Source organism: Mytilus galloprovincialis, chromosome 1, assembly GCF_965363235.1.
Source record: "Mytilus galloprovincialis chromosome 1, xbMytGall1.hap1.1, whole genome shotgun sequence".
NCBI lineage: Eukaryota > Metazoa > Mollusca > Bivalvia > Mytilida > Mytilidae > Mytilus > Mytilus galloprovincialis.
In genome coordinates, this window is record NC_134838.1 from 100,883,063 (window position 1) to 100,900,075 (window position 17,013).

The following is a 17,013-nucleotide window of genomic DNA, read 5'->3' on the forward strand; positions in this document are numbered from 1 at the left end:
TTGACAAAGGTAAAGGAATAGCAAGAAAACATCCTAAACTATCTTAGATCTTTCCCAGGCCACCTGTACTGACTAAAAACAAATGTGTGAAAGACGCCATCGTGATTTGTTTGACCGTTATGTAATATCTGTGTCACAAATTATCATGGATATGTTCCACTATTTAGGGCCATACTCCAAATCTTTTTCTCAATTTTGGCATGCGACCTATCACCAATCAAATCACGTAAACGGAAGGGTTAGAAGTTCATCGTCTTCTTGTGGCACCTGTCGTGTTGGTGATAAGTAAACAATTGGTGATAAGCCGCTTGCCAAATGGGGAAATACTAGTGTAAAGGTTTGAAGAACTGAAAATATTCCATGTTATTGGAAAACAGGATTGAAGTACTAGTATATACAATCTGAATTAATACTATAGTATCTATTTGAAGTGACTCATAGGTCCATTGGGCCGGGTGTAATTTAATTGAAATATTTCAATATTGAACATAATTTGTTATACACAATGTCACTATAATAAACCTATTTGTATTGTATTTGTATTGTATTGTAGTATTGTTTTATCAAGTACAATTTTCAATGTCTAATTCCCTTAGCAAGCAGTTCATGTAACGTTTTTTTTTCATACAAAAGTTAAAAAAATTAATGAACTTTGTATGTGGAGCAAAGGCGTATTTGTCATTGAGGTAAAACAGTTGTCCAGCCAAATCCAGTCTTTGTGTTTTGATTGTGCGTGGATTTTATCTAACCGTCCGGTTTTTATATAAAGGGTACCATTCAAACTCAAAATTCGAAAATTAACTGACAACGCGATGGTTGCACTTCTTGCCATTTTAATCATTACTTAATATTCTGATTACATGATAGAATATCCCAATATCGAATAATAAGTTTCTAATGGAAGGAAAGTTCTTTCTTAGATGCTGGGGTTTTTCAAAACATTTCGCAAAATGTTTCCAAAATGTCAGCATAAAATATAGTTGTTTTTTTTAAGTGTATAGGGCTAAAATAGACTGTAAATTCTAACCTTGTTATATTTGCATTAAACCTATGAATTTTTCTTACATAGAGGTAATTCAACTCTTTTTTTCAGACATGCTCACCAGCCGGAACAACTGATCAAAATTCAATTCATCGATAATATTTGAATAGATATTCGTTCATACCATCCCATTAATAAAAATATTTATTCATTCGAGAAAAGTGAGGTTTTCCGATCATTGAGAAATTTTGAACTTTAATTAATGAAAGTGAAATGTTCCAAATTAATGTGGCGGAAAACTAAACGAGACAAATCTAACCATCTGTTTGATATACATTATCTAATGAATTGATGCGGGTCATATTCTTGTTTTATAACTATGACTTCTAATAATGGCTATCATAACATGGAAACCTTTTTAAAATAGACTTATTAAGAAGGGATATAGTTACGATACTGTTGTCAAGTCATTAAAGATTGCATATTTTGGCGTTAATATTGATTCACTTATAGGGTCTTTACATCGGAACTAAACACACTTATTATTAATAAACCAGTTGTTAGCATGACACGGGTTATGTTCTTCTCATATATGTTATGATGGTATGATACTAAACCCCTCACGGGGAGGATTTTGCCTGATATTCATATGATGAAGACATAATTTTTTAATCAGTTTAATTGAAGTCTGGAGCTGGCATGTCAGTTAACTGCTAGTAGTCTGATGTTATTTATGTATTATTGTCATTTTGTTTATTTCCTTTGGTTACATCTTCTGACATCAGATTCGGACTTCTCTTGAACTGAATTTTAATGTGCGTATTGTTATGCGTTTACTTTTCTGCATTGGCTAGAGGTATAGGGGGAGGGTTGAGATCTCACAAACATGTTTAACCCCGCCGCATTTTTGCGCCTGCCCCAAGTCAAGAGCCTCTGGCCTTTGATAGTCTTGTATTATTTTAACTTTTAGTTTCTTGTTTACAGTTTGGAGTTTAGTATGGTGTTTATTATCACTGTACTAGTATATATTTGTTTAGGGGACAGCTGAAGGACGCCTCCGGGTGCGAGAATTTCTCGTTGCATGGAAGACCTGTTGGCGACCTTCTGCTGTTGTCTGCTCTATGGTCGGGTTGTTGTCTCTTTGACACATTCTCCATTTCCATTCTCAATTTTAATAAGTTTCTACTACTAGTATTATGTGTTGTATTAAAAATGTCAAATGCTGGGTTACATCAAATTAGTTAAAATGCTTACTTGTCGCTGTTAATGTATTTGATCCAACCATTGTATACGTATTTCCAGATACATGTCTCCAAACTTGGGCCTCAGTTGTTCCAGTGCTACTCACATAGAATTCCCACTGGTATATAAACCCACAGCAGGTATATATGTACTTGTCTTGATTCAACAATACTACAGTGCCTACAAAGATGAAAATAAACAGTATCATAAACATTACTTTCAATCCGTTTTCTGCTTTTAAGTTGAACATATTTTCTTATAGAAATTTCGTTCAATTGCTGAAAACTACAATTGATTATTTCCTAGTGCTTAATTTTTAAAACTTTATAATTAATTTTCACGAAACATTAAATTCATACAAGCAAATCTCGTATTTGATAAATAACATACTGAAACGTGTATTCAAATTAAAAAAAAAAGTCCAAATGGAACAATTAACAATCTATGTACTCGGAATAACCTACTTATTTTAAGCTGAGTTTTACTTTTCGCATTTGACGTGTTTGTTTATTCTACATTGGCTAGAGGTATGGAAATGGAGAAGGGTTGAGATACTAAGCATCACCAAACACGTTTAACACCGCTGAATTTTAGGGGCCTGTCCCAAGTCAAGAACCTCTGATTCCCGAAAATTAAAATGGAGTAAAAAATACCATTTTAATATGACGTTTTTCTTTAGCTTTGCATACAAAGTCATGTTCTAATTCCAATAAAACATGGGCTGCACAATTGAAATTACAACGTCAGATGAATTTTGAACAACGCTGGAGATCAACTTGGACATTTTTGTTGGTGTTTCTCGCTAGGATATTAAATTAAAACATTATTAAAGTAAGTTTACATGTGCCTGTTTTTTTTATTTTTTTTGTCGTTAAACTGTCGATGTACTATAATAACGGTTTTGGCTCTTCAATCAAAATGTCGACATTTCGAGCGTGTATTATAGGTCCGCTTCGAAGTACAAAAGTTTAAAGTATTCCTATTAGAATATAAATAATTCTATCATGCCATGCTCTATGCTCATTTTAACATGGGAAGGCATTGACGCTCGGTATTAAGATATTGACACACATAATGCCTACCCATGTTAAAATTAGCATAGAGAATGGCATGAAAGAATTATGAAACATGCGGAGCAGTATTTGCTACCCTTCCGGAGCACCCCGGAGATCACCCCAAGTTTTTGGCGGGGTTCGTGTTGCCTATTCTTTAGTTTTCTATGTTGTGTCTTCTATAACAATGTGTTATGAATTGCTTTATAAAAGCTGAGACGTTAATAGAATATTGTATTGTATTGTATTGTATCTATACTATTATTTGTCTTTTAATTTTTAGCCATGGCGTTGTCAATTTATTTTCAATCTATGAGTTTGACTCTCCTTCTAGTATCATCCGTCTTAGTCACATTTAAGTTAGAAAAAGGATCTTATATTTACCTGTTTCGGCATCAGTATGATCTTTTTTCTTTTTAGGATCATGTTCCCCGACATAATCATTACCGGTACATGGCGTGATACCACTAATACCTGTAAAGTAAATAGTATTAAAATCTATGTTAAAGGGTATTGTTTGACTGTAAAATTAGGATGAAACTAACTTGCTATCAACTATCCATGAAATGTTGAAAAAATGCAAATGCCACAACAACAAAAAAAACTAAAAACGATGCAAAGACAAACAGTAGGCCTACACAAAACACAACATTTAGTTTTACCTTGGTTTTATTTGTTCCTTGAAATAAAATTGCGGATATAAACTGCTTGTCTAAATTGTAAAATCAAAAGCGTTAGTTGTATCTGCAAAACATCCGGCCAAAACATTAAGTGAAAATGTTTAACCGTTAAATAATGTTACTCTTTTCAAGTACGATTTTTACTTTAAAGTGTACTGCGGAGGTGTATAGATCATTCTTAAACTAAAACATATCCAATTTACAGCGCATGAGGGATTTCAACACTTGCAGATCTAAACTTATGATGTCCCATAACCGAATATTTTGAAAGTATATAGGTATGTTAATGATTTATGAACAGTCTTTGTGAGATTCTGTATGTGGGCATGTTGAAGACTTATAATTATAAATAAGAAGATGTGGTACGAGTTACAATGAGACAACTCTCCATCCAAGTCACAATGTATAAAAGGTTAACAATTATAAGTACGGTCTTCAACACGAAACCTTGGCTCATACAGAACAGCAAACTATAAAGGTCCCTAAAATGACCAGCGGTAAAATCTATATGAAAAAACGAGAAACTCATATAAACCACACCAGCAAACGACAACCACTGAACAACAGGCTCAATGCGGCGGATTTAACAGGAGCCAATTTTACCCTATCCTGAGACAGTAATGTATTACAGGGGCGGATCCAGCCATTTTAAAAAGGAGGGTTCCCAACCCAGGACAAAGGGGGGGGGGGGGTCCACCTATATATCCCCATTCAAATGCATTGATCGTCAAAAAAAAAGGGGGTTCCAACCCCTGGAACCTCCCCCCACCCTGGATCCGCCAATGGTATTATTATAACATGAAAAGACACACTATAAAATATCAATTGAAATGGCTTGAGTCGGTCAAAAAGACAATTAAACAAAAGCAAGTAAATATGAACTGAACGACTAAGTGTGATCAATGACACAATATAATTGAAGGATTAATAAATAATTTTTAAAAAAAATGTAGGAACAGTGTCAAAAAGACAATTCTAACCTGGGACGACATATTTTTAAATAAAACAGCGTACACAGGTACATGTATATCAATATATATAATTACTTTGTTGTTAGTAGTACGGACAATTGGTTTTCACAGTACGAGAACAGAAATGAATATTTATCGTCAAAATAAATACTTATCAAAGTAACTTTTTGTAGTTAGTCGCAGGATCAATAAAAATGTGGAAACAATTTTTATAAAAATTTTCCTCTCGATATTATTTTCTGGTTTATGAATCTTAAAAATGTTTTTAAACTTTAACTGTAGACTGCATGTAATATTAACTGGAAGAAAAAAACTATATTCATTTGAAAGTAATAAACGGAAAAACAATAAATATTTTTTACAAAATTTCCGTCCACTAGATACTGGCTTTTTTTTTTATTTATCATAATCAACCTTCTATCCAAGTTTGGTACAAAACCAGGATAGTTTAAGAAAGTTTTTATTTTTTTCTAAACTTTAACTTCAGAGTGAATGTAATGTTTACTTGCAGAAAAAACTGTCCACTGGGTTTCCACAGCGTATCGTCCTGAACATGCATTAAATATTTGCCACTAAACGTACAGCAACCAACAATCAATCAACCAATCCACAGTGTATTGATTTCAATAAAAAAAAATGTCGGGCTTTTTTAACTGATCAAGGAAATAGTACGCTTTTTGTATTGATGCAGAAATATGTATTACGAAAGTAAAGTATGACATCTTTAAGTATATGCTGCTATCCTTACAGTTCATCGAATAGAGGAAAAAAAAGGATGTTGGGCATTCATTCATGACACAAAACCTGTATGCACAGCAAAATGTCATACTTAATTTCCGTATGAAATGCAACATCTATAGATAAATGTCCTCTCCGTGACAACGTTGAATAAAATGCATACAGAAATAGTCAAAAGGCTTGATCTAATTAGTTATTTCATGGACGTATTTCATGGTTGTAGCAAACTATTTAATTATCAAAAAAAAATATGCTTCTTTTTGTAATTTTAAAGCGTTATAATTCTTATATGATTTGCATATTAGGGAATACGTTGATATGATTGGTCGAGAGGACTTCCGGTAGTTGATCTTGACGTTGGTTTATTTTTCGATAGACGACGTTGACCGAACTTCTTTTCGTTACCAATGTAAACAAGATGGCGGCGATAATAACACAGACGTTAACAAAATTTATTTCACTTCACGTTAATCGTTAAATAGAATAACAAAAAAAAATAAAAAATCGTTTGAATGATAATAAGAATTTTTGTAGTTTATTTTTATCAGATTGCAAATTTCAAGGGTACATATTTTTGCGTAAGTATAACCAGGAAGATTTGGACTATTTGCGATGAGAAATAAATCCAGTTCAGACAATATATTTAAAGTGCTATAGTAACAATTTATTAATCCGTTTAGCAAACCTTTTACATTTCTTTGTGTCTAATTAATTCTATTGTTAAATATATGTTTGTTGTGATGGAAATCACTCTGACCATGACAAGTTAATCCGTTGGACACTTATCCTTTTCTATAGTTACTGTTTTTATATATTCTTTTGTATGTCATTTTGTAGTCAGGTTTAGGTCTTAGGTCTGGTACTGTCCGGACCTTGCTAATAAAGATTAAAGTATTGGTATTCCGTCTTTGCATCACTATAACACGGAAAACTCCCGGTTATATATTGGTTGGGGTACCCGCGGCACGATCTTGAGCTAGTTCCCCCAAACTAGTATAGATAAATACCTCCTGAAGCAGCAATATGGAAGGATCCTGGAATTACCAGCCTTGCAGAAATGGACACCCGTTTCCGATGAGAAAAGCAGATACTTGTTTGGACTTTCTATGCAAATATTGCGGTAAGACATTGAATGTTTTCACCTACCATCGGTGTTATGCAGTTAACGCTTATTGTTACAAGTGCAGACACCATGGACATTTTGCCCGTATGTGCAATTTTCACGTTAAGTCATGTGAAATCCGAAAACCGAAGAAAAAGTCGAAATCCAAAATCCAAAGAGACAGCGATCGAATGAGAACGTTTATTGAGAAGAAACAAATGTCTCAATTTCCGTTTCAAGGACTTGAGGACAAGGAAATCTCTTCATTTACGTGCTCCGTACAGGACGAATCCGTGAAACAACACCTAAACAAGTTGGAAGAGTCTAACCGAAACTTCATCAAAGAAATCAGTATACTCAAGTGTGAAAATTCAAAATTGGATACCGTAGTGAAAGATAATGTGATATTAAGGAACAATTTAGACAAAGTACATTTGGAACGTTTAGAACATGGCCGGATAATTCAAAAGATCGAACATGAGTTAGCCGAACATGCAAGTAGAACTGAAAATTTTGAGAAGGAAATAGTGCGTTTGAAAGAGGAAAACATAAATTTAACCAACGCCAGACAACGCTTAACAATGGAGTTTGAAAATACTGACATGCACTACAATCGCATCTTAAATGATATGGAAGACGAAATTCAGAGACTGAGGGAAGAGAACGTAAACAGTAGACACGAGATTCAACATCTAGATATAAAACATTCAAACCGAGGTGTGCGTTCGACCCTTGCAATTTGCTCGCGTGGCAATTCGCAGCAACATCATCGGCGTGGAGGAGGATACCCACGACGATAACAAAATTCATTCGTCAAACTCGGAGACCGAGTTTAGGCGGAGTAGTGGCGAATATAACCAGGAAGATTTGGACTATTTGCGATTAGAAATAAATCCAGTTCAGACAATATATTTTAAGTGCTATAGTAACAATTTATTAATCCGTTTAGCAAACCTTTTACATTTCTTTGTGTCTAATTAATTCTATTGTTAAATATATGTTTGTTGTGATGGAAATCACTCTGACCATGACAAGTTAATCCGTTGGACACTTATCCTTTTCTATAGTTACTGTTTTTATATATTCTTTTGTATGTCATTTTGTAGTCAGTTTTAGGTCTTAGGTCTGGTACTGCCCGGACCTTGCTAATAAAGTTTAAAGTATTGGTATTCCGTCTTTGCATCACTATAACACGGAAAACGCCCGGTTATATAAGCCAACAATTAAATTCATGCGCCAGGCCAATGCAATGACACAAATATACAACTTACGTGGGATAGAGGTTACGAGTGTGGAAACATATATTCCTATTTCTTATTTTAAAGAATTATAAGGATTAAACGTCTTTTTAAAGGAATTTATTGGTGTATAAACTGGACCAAGTCACTCACAAACATAGAATGAAATTCAAAACAGTGTGGCTGTGGCCATTGATTGACACATTAAATTCATCCATTGACTGGGACAATTTACGTGAACGTTTGTCTGTAACGACCACTGTTCACGACGTACCTACGATAGACATTTATACTATGGGGTCACCAAAGGTTTCTTAACGCCTTTAATTATAAAATAATTCGAAAAATTAATCAGGAATAACCTTTATGTTTTGATTTATATAATTGATATAAATCAAAACATCGTGTTATTTCTGATTAATTTTTCGAATTACTTTATTAAGGTGTTGAGAACCTTTGGTGACCCCATAGTTTAAGTGTCTTTAAAAAATACATAGTGAGCAGTGGTCGTTACATACAAACGTTCACCTAAATTGTCCCAGTCAATGGATGAATTTAATGTGTCAATCAATGGCCACAGCCACACTGTTTTGAATTTCATTCTATCATAAAAGTCCGGACTTTTATTTGTTTGCGAGTTTATACACCAATAAATTCCTTTAAAAATGCGTTTAATCCTATAAGAGTGTGCAAATTTTAATTATGAAGCGCTTTCTTTGTTAAAAATAGAAACCTTTAATTCTTAAATAAAATCAAACATAAATAGTATGTTGTATTTATTATTCTTACTTTATTTAAACCATTGACCAGCATTCATCCACTGACCAACATTCATATGTTTATGTCACTTTATATATGCTTTGGATTAGAATTAGCAATGGGGTCGTTTTTGTTTATACTGTATTATCAACTATGGAGCAGCAGTATGGGGAGATAAAAACTTTTCCTGTGTAAACGCGGTTCAGAATAAAGCGATTCGCTTTTTTATGGGTGTTGGACGATATACACCAAACACGGCGATAATAGGTGACTCGGATGGATACCAGCTAATATAAAACAATGGAACAGTGTCAGTAACCAGTGGTGTAGGCTAAAAAGCATGAACCGTAATAGACTTAACTACAAAATTTTCAAGTGGTCAGAAGTTTGTAGCTTGAACAGTCATACAAATGTAAAACTGGAACTATAGAATCCGTCAACAATTTTTATCAGCAGACATGATGATCCTGTATAACGCTGAAAATGTGGATAAAGCCTAGGTTAAGGATGTACTATATGACAAACTTTTATCTAAATTGTACAATGAATGGTCAAACAATCTCAATAAAACTGTATCTCAAAGGAATGGTAACGGTGGAAATAAGTTGGGGACATATAGAACTTTTAAAACGTCATTACACACCGAGGAATACATGTACAAAGTGATAGTTCCATCGCATAGAAGAGCATATGCGCAGTTTCGGTGTGGTGTTGCACCGATCCGCCTAGAGACTGGACGATTTGAGAGGCTACCCGTGCAACAACGGACTTGCGAAACCTGTAAAAACATTGTTGAAACTGAGGAACATGTCTTGTTAGAGTGTCCGTTGTACGATGATCTACGCAATGAACTTTTTTGAATTACTTTGTCAGAAATTTCATCAAATCTAAGGAGAAACGAGCGCAAATGTCACCCTAACACTAATCGTTGTAGACTCTTATGTGACATGTTAATGCGTATGTTTGGTTAATTTATGTTGCCATATTGCTTCAATCCTGGTGTACAAATTTATAAAGCGGGATCCGAAAGTATTTTATTATATTTTTTCCAATTTTAAAAGTTTTGCTTCATATCTGTGTTTTTTTCATTTTGCCAGTGTTTTTTTTTTTTTTTTTTTTTTTTTTATTATTATACTTATCCTTGACTTGTATAGAGTAGACATAACCAATGTGTATTTTGATATAAATTAACGTAGTTTTAAAATTTTGTGGTCTTGCATTTTTAAAATGTTAAATCAAGGAACAAACAGTACAAAACAAATACACTATAAAAAGAGCTTTTTCTAAGATATATCATATATACTAAATTTTATTTCAATCTTACCATATATTTGCAGTAAAACAAGAAAAAGGCGAAGTAAACTGTTCATTCCAATATTATTATTATTTTTTAAATCATGTATACTACCTATGCATCATCATTTAACAAACAGAAATGATCGTTCGCGTATAGAAATCCGATCATTTAAAAATGACCGAGAAATAATTGTTTACATAATTATCAAATATGATTGGTTATAATTTTTAGTTCTTTTCTATTATCAATGAAAAGTAGAGACTAAACATGGTAAGGTTGTTTGAATTGGTTACAAATGGCCTTTTGTTGGCTGACGTCAGCAACTTCATTATGTGAGGAATAATCCAATTAATTCATAAAGATTATATGCTAAAAAAAGGAACAGCTCCTAAATACCGGAAAAAAATTGAACTATTTTCATTCTAAACCAGAGACTGAACAAAAATTAGTAAATGTTTACCCATTATTGTTAAATATTTATACCCTACAAACATATATTCCCGTTTGAATGGTTTTACACTAGTCATGTTTGGGTCCCTTTATAGCTTGGTCATTCTGGTCAAATATTCAATACTGATTTTTTTCCCCTGCTAATATGACTCTTCCTTCTTTATAACTCTGCATACCTATCCATTTATTGTTTAATTTGCCTTTCTCGTGTATGACTTGTACAGTTCTATGGGATTGTGACTTTTGGTATTCCTGTTAACGGTCGTCGTGTTTGTTTATTCACCAATACTTGTAAAAAGTTAACTTTAATTGAAATAAAATAATAAAAAAGGACTAATCACGTGAAATTAAATGTTGTTATTGTCATGAATATTTTGTAGAATTGCTGATATTTTCCCTGTAGTTTAATCCTTTGAAATTGATATGTTGGGCGTATTGCATTTCCGCTAATTTTTCCAAGTCCCAATACTACGTTTCCGCAATTTGTATTTATTACTTTTCCGGAAATTTACCTGGAATAATACAATGTAAGTATTTCATTTATAAATCATTTATTTTACTTTTTTAATAAAGAAGAGGTTCTGATCTTATATCTACACTCTGGTAAGGATAAATCAAACTTCATTGAGAAATCTTTGGTTTGGCTTACTTGCCAACTGACATGGTTGAAGAATGCTTTGTTGAATTAATAGCCGATGCTCCATCTGACGATAAAAGCATGAAGTTTGCCGATTATATATTGGAATTGTATATAGATGGCACCAACCATTTGGGCATCACTTCCTGACCCCAAGGAAAAGTGAACAACGAATGGTGCCGAGTCTTTTCGTGTCCACCTGAACGAGCAGTTAAACACTAGCCATCCTAACATTTTTGTCTTTGTCGATGTGTTATTGAAACTACAAACAACATCTTACATCCAAATGCAAAAACTCTAACTGTAAAAACACCCGTTCGGAAATATGAAAAGGAGAAGAAAGACTTCCTTCTTGAACACAATACAAAACTTGTTAACGGTGAATGTACAACTGTGGACTTTGTCCGACGTGTTGGCTACAAATGTTCTGCAAGAACTGACTTATGAACTCATATCAAGATATATCAGATTAGTGCTGACTTTTGAACATACGTTTTCATACATTTTAATAATGAATTTTACTTGCATGTTATGATGACCTTTAACTCAATAAATATTTATTTTTTATTATGGCTTTGCTTTCAATCAACAGGTATTTCTTAATTATTTGCGGAAAAGTAATAATTAATTTTTTCTGGAATAGTCACTTTTTTTCCGGAAAAGTAAGATATTTATTTGCGGAAACGTAAACTTTTTTTTCCGGAAACGTCATCTTTTTTTTCCGGACAAGTAATGCCAATTTGCGGAAACGTAAAACGCCGGATATGTTGAATATGTTGATAATAAGTTTTTTTCCCGTAAGATTAACCAGAATGATCATGTATTGAAACACTTTAGAACGTAAACTACATATGGTTAAACGTTTTACGCCTATTTGCAATTTACAAATCGCTTTTCCGTAGAAATTATATATAAATTCAACTTTAACTACAAAACGACTAATAGATAATAAGGAATAAATTAAGATCTCGTCAAACCTAGTTTAAACCCGCCGTTTGTGCATGTGCCTGTCCCAAGTAGGCATATTTGTCAGTAGTTTTTTTCCCCGTCAATTTTAGAATACGCAGGAGATGACAGATCTGTTATAGTTTTGTTATTTATTTCGACTCGGAGTAATTAAGAGCTTGATATATTGTGATTCATACCCATCTTTACTTGAATATAAAAAAGATTAGCTACGATTTCCAATGAGAAAAACCATATGACTCAAAAATGACAACTATAAAAGGTCATCGTAAGGCCTTCAACAATGAGCAGACACCATATCGCATAGTCAGCCATAAAAGGCCCAGAAATTACAAATGTAAAACAATTCAAACGAGAAAGCTAACGGCCTAATTCATGTTCAAAATAATGAACGAAAAACAAATGACAACAGACTTGGGACAGGCACATACAGAATGTGGCGGGGTTTAACATGTTGAAGACCGTATGTTGACCTCTGGGTGATTTTTATGTCATTGGCCCTGTGGTGTAATTTACGTAGATCAGACATCTTCTGTCGACTCATTCATATATGGAAATAGTAAACATATAGAAATAAGAAGATGTAGAATGAGTGCCAATGAGACAACTCTCCATCCAAGTCACAATGTGTAAAACCGTGTACGTTTAGAGGTCAAAGTACGGTTCCTGAATAGTACGATGCCTGAATCAGTTGAATATTGGGAAAATCGTCAATATAAAACTGTAACTAAATCGCTGTGCGATCATTCATCTACCATAAAGAGGCAGAACGATACGAGCAAAATAAGTGTATATAACGGTTTTAAATCTTACCGGAAACGCGTGTTTATTTTTCCCTTGATTGTTAGAGAACACAAGAAAAGATGCGCCTTCTATCAAAAACCGGTTTGAAACAAGTATTTGTTCTCACAGATCGACATTCATTCATTTTACTACGTCAAGTAATGTTAGTAAACTTATGTTCATATTTGAATTATGTAAGTTAACTATCAAATTTTAAATATAAATAACATAACATAAGAAAGGGTTAACCAAGATTTATTTGAAATTTAGAGTATCTTTATTGTGTATTTTAATATAGAATTTCTAATTTTTGAATGACAGTTCGTCATTTGGTCATTTCCTTAATAAATATACAAATTGGTTTGATGTTTGATTTATACTATCGAATTCATTCAAAATATGGACACTCAATAGCGTATGATTCAAACATTTAAGAAAGAAACAAAAGCAACAAAAAAGTAGGTTTCGGGGCTACTCGGTCAATTTACAAAAAATAAAAAGCAAAACACTTATTCTGACATCGGGCTTCTTTTAAACTGAGTTTTACTGTGCGTATTGCTGTGTGTTTGCTGTTTAGTGGGTTTTTTTTTTTGTTGTTTTTTTTTTTTGGGGGGGGGGGAGGGGAGGGGAGATCTTATAAAAAAAATCGCGCCTATCCCAAGTCAGGAGGCTACGGCCTTTGTTAGTGTGTGTATAGAATATAATATTTTTATTTCTCAAATGTGTATATATATTCTTCATTGAGGCTTATGTTTTTCCTTAAATTGTCCTTTTTATTTAAAATAGAATACAATAAAAGGGAATATGATAAAATACTTTATAATGAAAGTGTACTATCATACTTTGAGGTGCCTCTTGAAAAAATTTTTTTTTATGGAAACGTTCAGCAGTAATTTATGTTACCTTGTCCTAGATGGTTTTATATCTTTAGAGACAGCAATCTTCATTTCTACCTATCACACCCAAGTAAAGAAACAAGAAAAATGTGAACCAAATTTAGAATAAGCGATCATTGTCTCTTAATAGAAACTGGACGATATACCAAAATACCAGGAAATGAAAGAAAATGTAAAATATGTAATATCTTAGACGATGAATTTCATTTTTTCTTTAACTGTAAAATAAATGAAAATAAAAGAGAAATCTTTCTAAAATATTATATACAAAAATATGTAAATTTTAATACACTTAATTTTACTGATAAACTCGTGATTATACTAAATCCATCAACACCAAATGATGTAAAAGCAGTTGTTTCTTAATTTTATTAAAGATCATTAAAGAGTCATTAGAACTGAGGAAAGGAGAACAATAACTGTTTTTATCATATTTCTTATAATATTGTCGAGTTTTCATTATGTTTGATCATGTTTGTTTTGTCAATGTATTTGCCATAACCAAAATTGGTTTTTGTCTGTTTTGCGAATATAAAGAATTATTATTAATCATTGCAATAAATACTGACAAATATGGACCTTGACCTTGATCCAACAAAAATAGAAAGGTGTACTTCTGAACTATTTTTTTTTTTTTTTGGTTAAATGTACTGATAAAATTGAGAAAGGAAATGGGGAATGTGTCAAAGCGACAACAACCCGACCATAGAGCAGACAACAGCCGAAGGCCACCAATGGGTCTTCAATGTAGCGAGAAAATTCCGCACCCGGAGGCGTCCTTTAAGCTGGCCCCTTAAAAAATATGTATACTATTTCAGTGATAATGGACGTCATACTAAACTCCGAATTATACACAAGAAACTAAAATTAAAAATCATACAAGACTAACAAAGGCCAGAGGCTCCTGACTTGGGACAGGCGCAAAATTGCGGCGGGGTAAAACATCTCAACCCTCCCCCTATACCTCTATAGCCAATGTAGAAAATTATATGCATAACAATACGTGGTCTATGGTCTAGTTTGACTTATGCGATGAGTCACTATTGTCAACATCCAATTCTTGATGAGTTACCATACATGGCCAAAAGTGTTCGTGGCCTGCATTTTTTTGCTATGTATTTCATAAAAAAACACATTTAAAATAAATGTTAAGTCATTTATGGTTGAATTTGGGTGAAAAGATGAAGAATTTTCCACTGAATAATTTTACATCGCGATAACCGTAAGGGCATTAGATTTCCGTAACTTTCGTTTTGGGTTTATAACAGCTATAAACATGATAAATACGTGGATATTAACGAGTGCAAAATAACATCGTGTGTTATAAAAACATCTCTTCAATGATTACTGATAAACATATTTTTGTTCCCAACATAACTTAATAATATGAAAATGTTTCGTCATTTAATCATCATCCACGCACGAACTTGTCACAGAAAAATATTTCTGTAGATTAACCTCAGTTTATAGAGATGTGATTTTTTCTGTGACAAGAGCTTTTGACCATCCACAAGAACTTGCGGTCATCCGATGTTCAGTACTTCAGTACTATGATTTATTTAGTCATATAGTTTGTCTTCAGTTGTGTTTGTTGATTTTTGATTTGAACACAGCTAACAAAATATTACAATTAAATTTGGTTGAATGAAGCATTCAAGTTCAAGTTCAATACTTTATTATAGTCTCATCAGATACAATGAAAGTAATCCACAACATAAGTACAAATAAAATAAACAAATAAACCCGTAACACTTCCGCCGTTTCTATTGATACCAAGTTGCTTAAATCAAACCAGAAATGACCCCAAAATATTTTTGAAAAATGCAGTTTTATATGAAATTAATATAGTGAAAAATCTCAAGTGACGAATAATTTTGGCCACACTCCGTATACATTAGCATAATGTGCTGAATCATATAAGTATAGTTTTAAGCATGTTACGACGTGTGAAATTAGTACTTTTAATCATACTTTTTTCTGCATTTTTATCTGTATAATGTTTCAGGACTAACTCACTAAGTGCGTGTGCTTAATAAAACGAACTTATCCTGCTCGAAAATAAATAGTTGAATTAATAAATAAGACTTTTATGGATCATCATAGAACAATTAATTTTTGACCGATATTCTTCAATGAGTTTCCTAATTAGTGGGTTAAAATTGGAAATGTTGATCCTCTTGGGGTTATTCTGTTGCATGAATAGTCCGGGGAACTGTACCATCATAATTTATCTAAGATTGTTTCAATTTGTGAAGACCGAAATTTAATTTTACCTGCTGTACCTGATGAATTTAAAAGAATCATGGTTGTTATAAAGATTTTACTCCCATCAACTCTCGTGGAGTGATGCGCATTGAGTGCATGATGCCAATTAAATGATTCACACACAAAAAAACGGAATGACTCATATAAATCCAATATTTGCTATACCTAATAAATTTGCATATAATCTAATAATGAGTGGAATGATATCGTAGCAAGACAAGACAAGACAAATACTTTATTTAAGTCTAACCACTTGTTACATATAAAATATACAACTTTTTAAAACACAAATTAACAACAAGAGCCACTCTATAAAGAGTTATGAGAGACTATATATAAAACAATTTTTCATAAATTATAATACAAATACAACTTAAGTCAACTATCATGAATATAAAATACATTTTCGCTTTATTAAAATTTCATAGCAGATTTTGGCAGTATAAAATACCATATTTTCATTTGTAAAAAGAAATATATTTTTTTCATTATCAGACATAAGTAAAACAAAATCTCATCAACAATACTAGCATGGTTAAAAATAACATTACGAATATCTGAATATGCAGGACAGTTTAACAAAACATGTTAATTTCATCTTTAATTTTCATCTTCAACGTCATCATCAATATCAATATTTTCATAACGACCAGTTTCAATTCTGATGGGTGCTACACCACATCTAAATTTTGCTAAAGCACTCCTGTATCCACTTGGTATATTAAAAATTAAATAATTTTCTACGCCATATACATTTTTGAAAATTCTATATGTACGTAATTTATTTTTATCATCTGACATAATCTTGTCATACCATTCTTCCTTAAATTTTTCAAAACATACATTTTCAATATTCTTTAATAATTTAATTTTGGATGTAACGCGTCTTCTGATTGGCTGACGTTATTTTGTTATCAGCCCATAGACATAATTTAGTCATGTGACCGTGACGTCA

At 32.7% G+C, this 17,013-nt stretch overlaps 1 protein-coding gene across 1 annotated transcript in view; it reads right to left on the reverse strand.

The window, feature by feature from the left end:
• The window catches only part of LOC143047301 (protocadherin Fat 1-like), a 40,584-nt gene extending 30,399 nt beyond the window's left edge, over window positions 1–10,185 (reverse strand). The window contains exons 1-3 of the mRNA XM_076220342.1: window positions 10,089–10,185; window positions 3,661–3,750; window positions 2,237–2,404 (exon numbers count right to left, since the gene is read on the reverse strand). Coding sequence (XP_076076457.1) covers window positions 2,237–2,404; window positions 3,661–3,750; window positions 10,089–10,134 — 304 coding nt within the window. The 5' untranslated portion in view covers window positions 10,135–10,185. The remainder of the gene's footprint in view (window positions 1–2,236; window positions 2,405–3,660; window positions 3,751–10,088) is intronic.
• Between the last annotated feature and the right edge of the window lie 6,828 nt (window positions 10,186–17,013).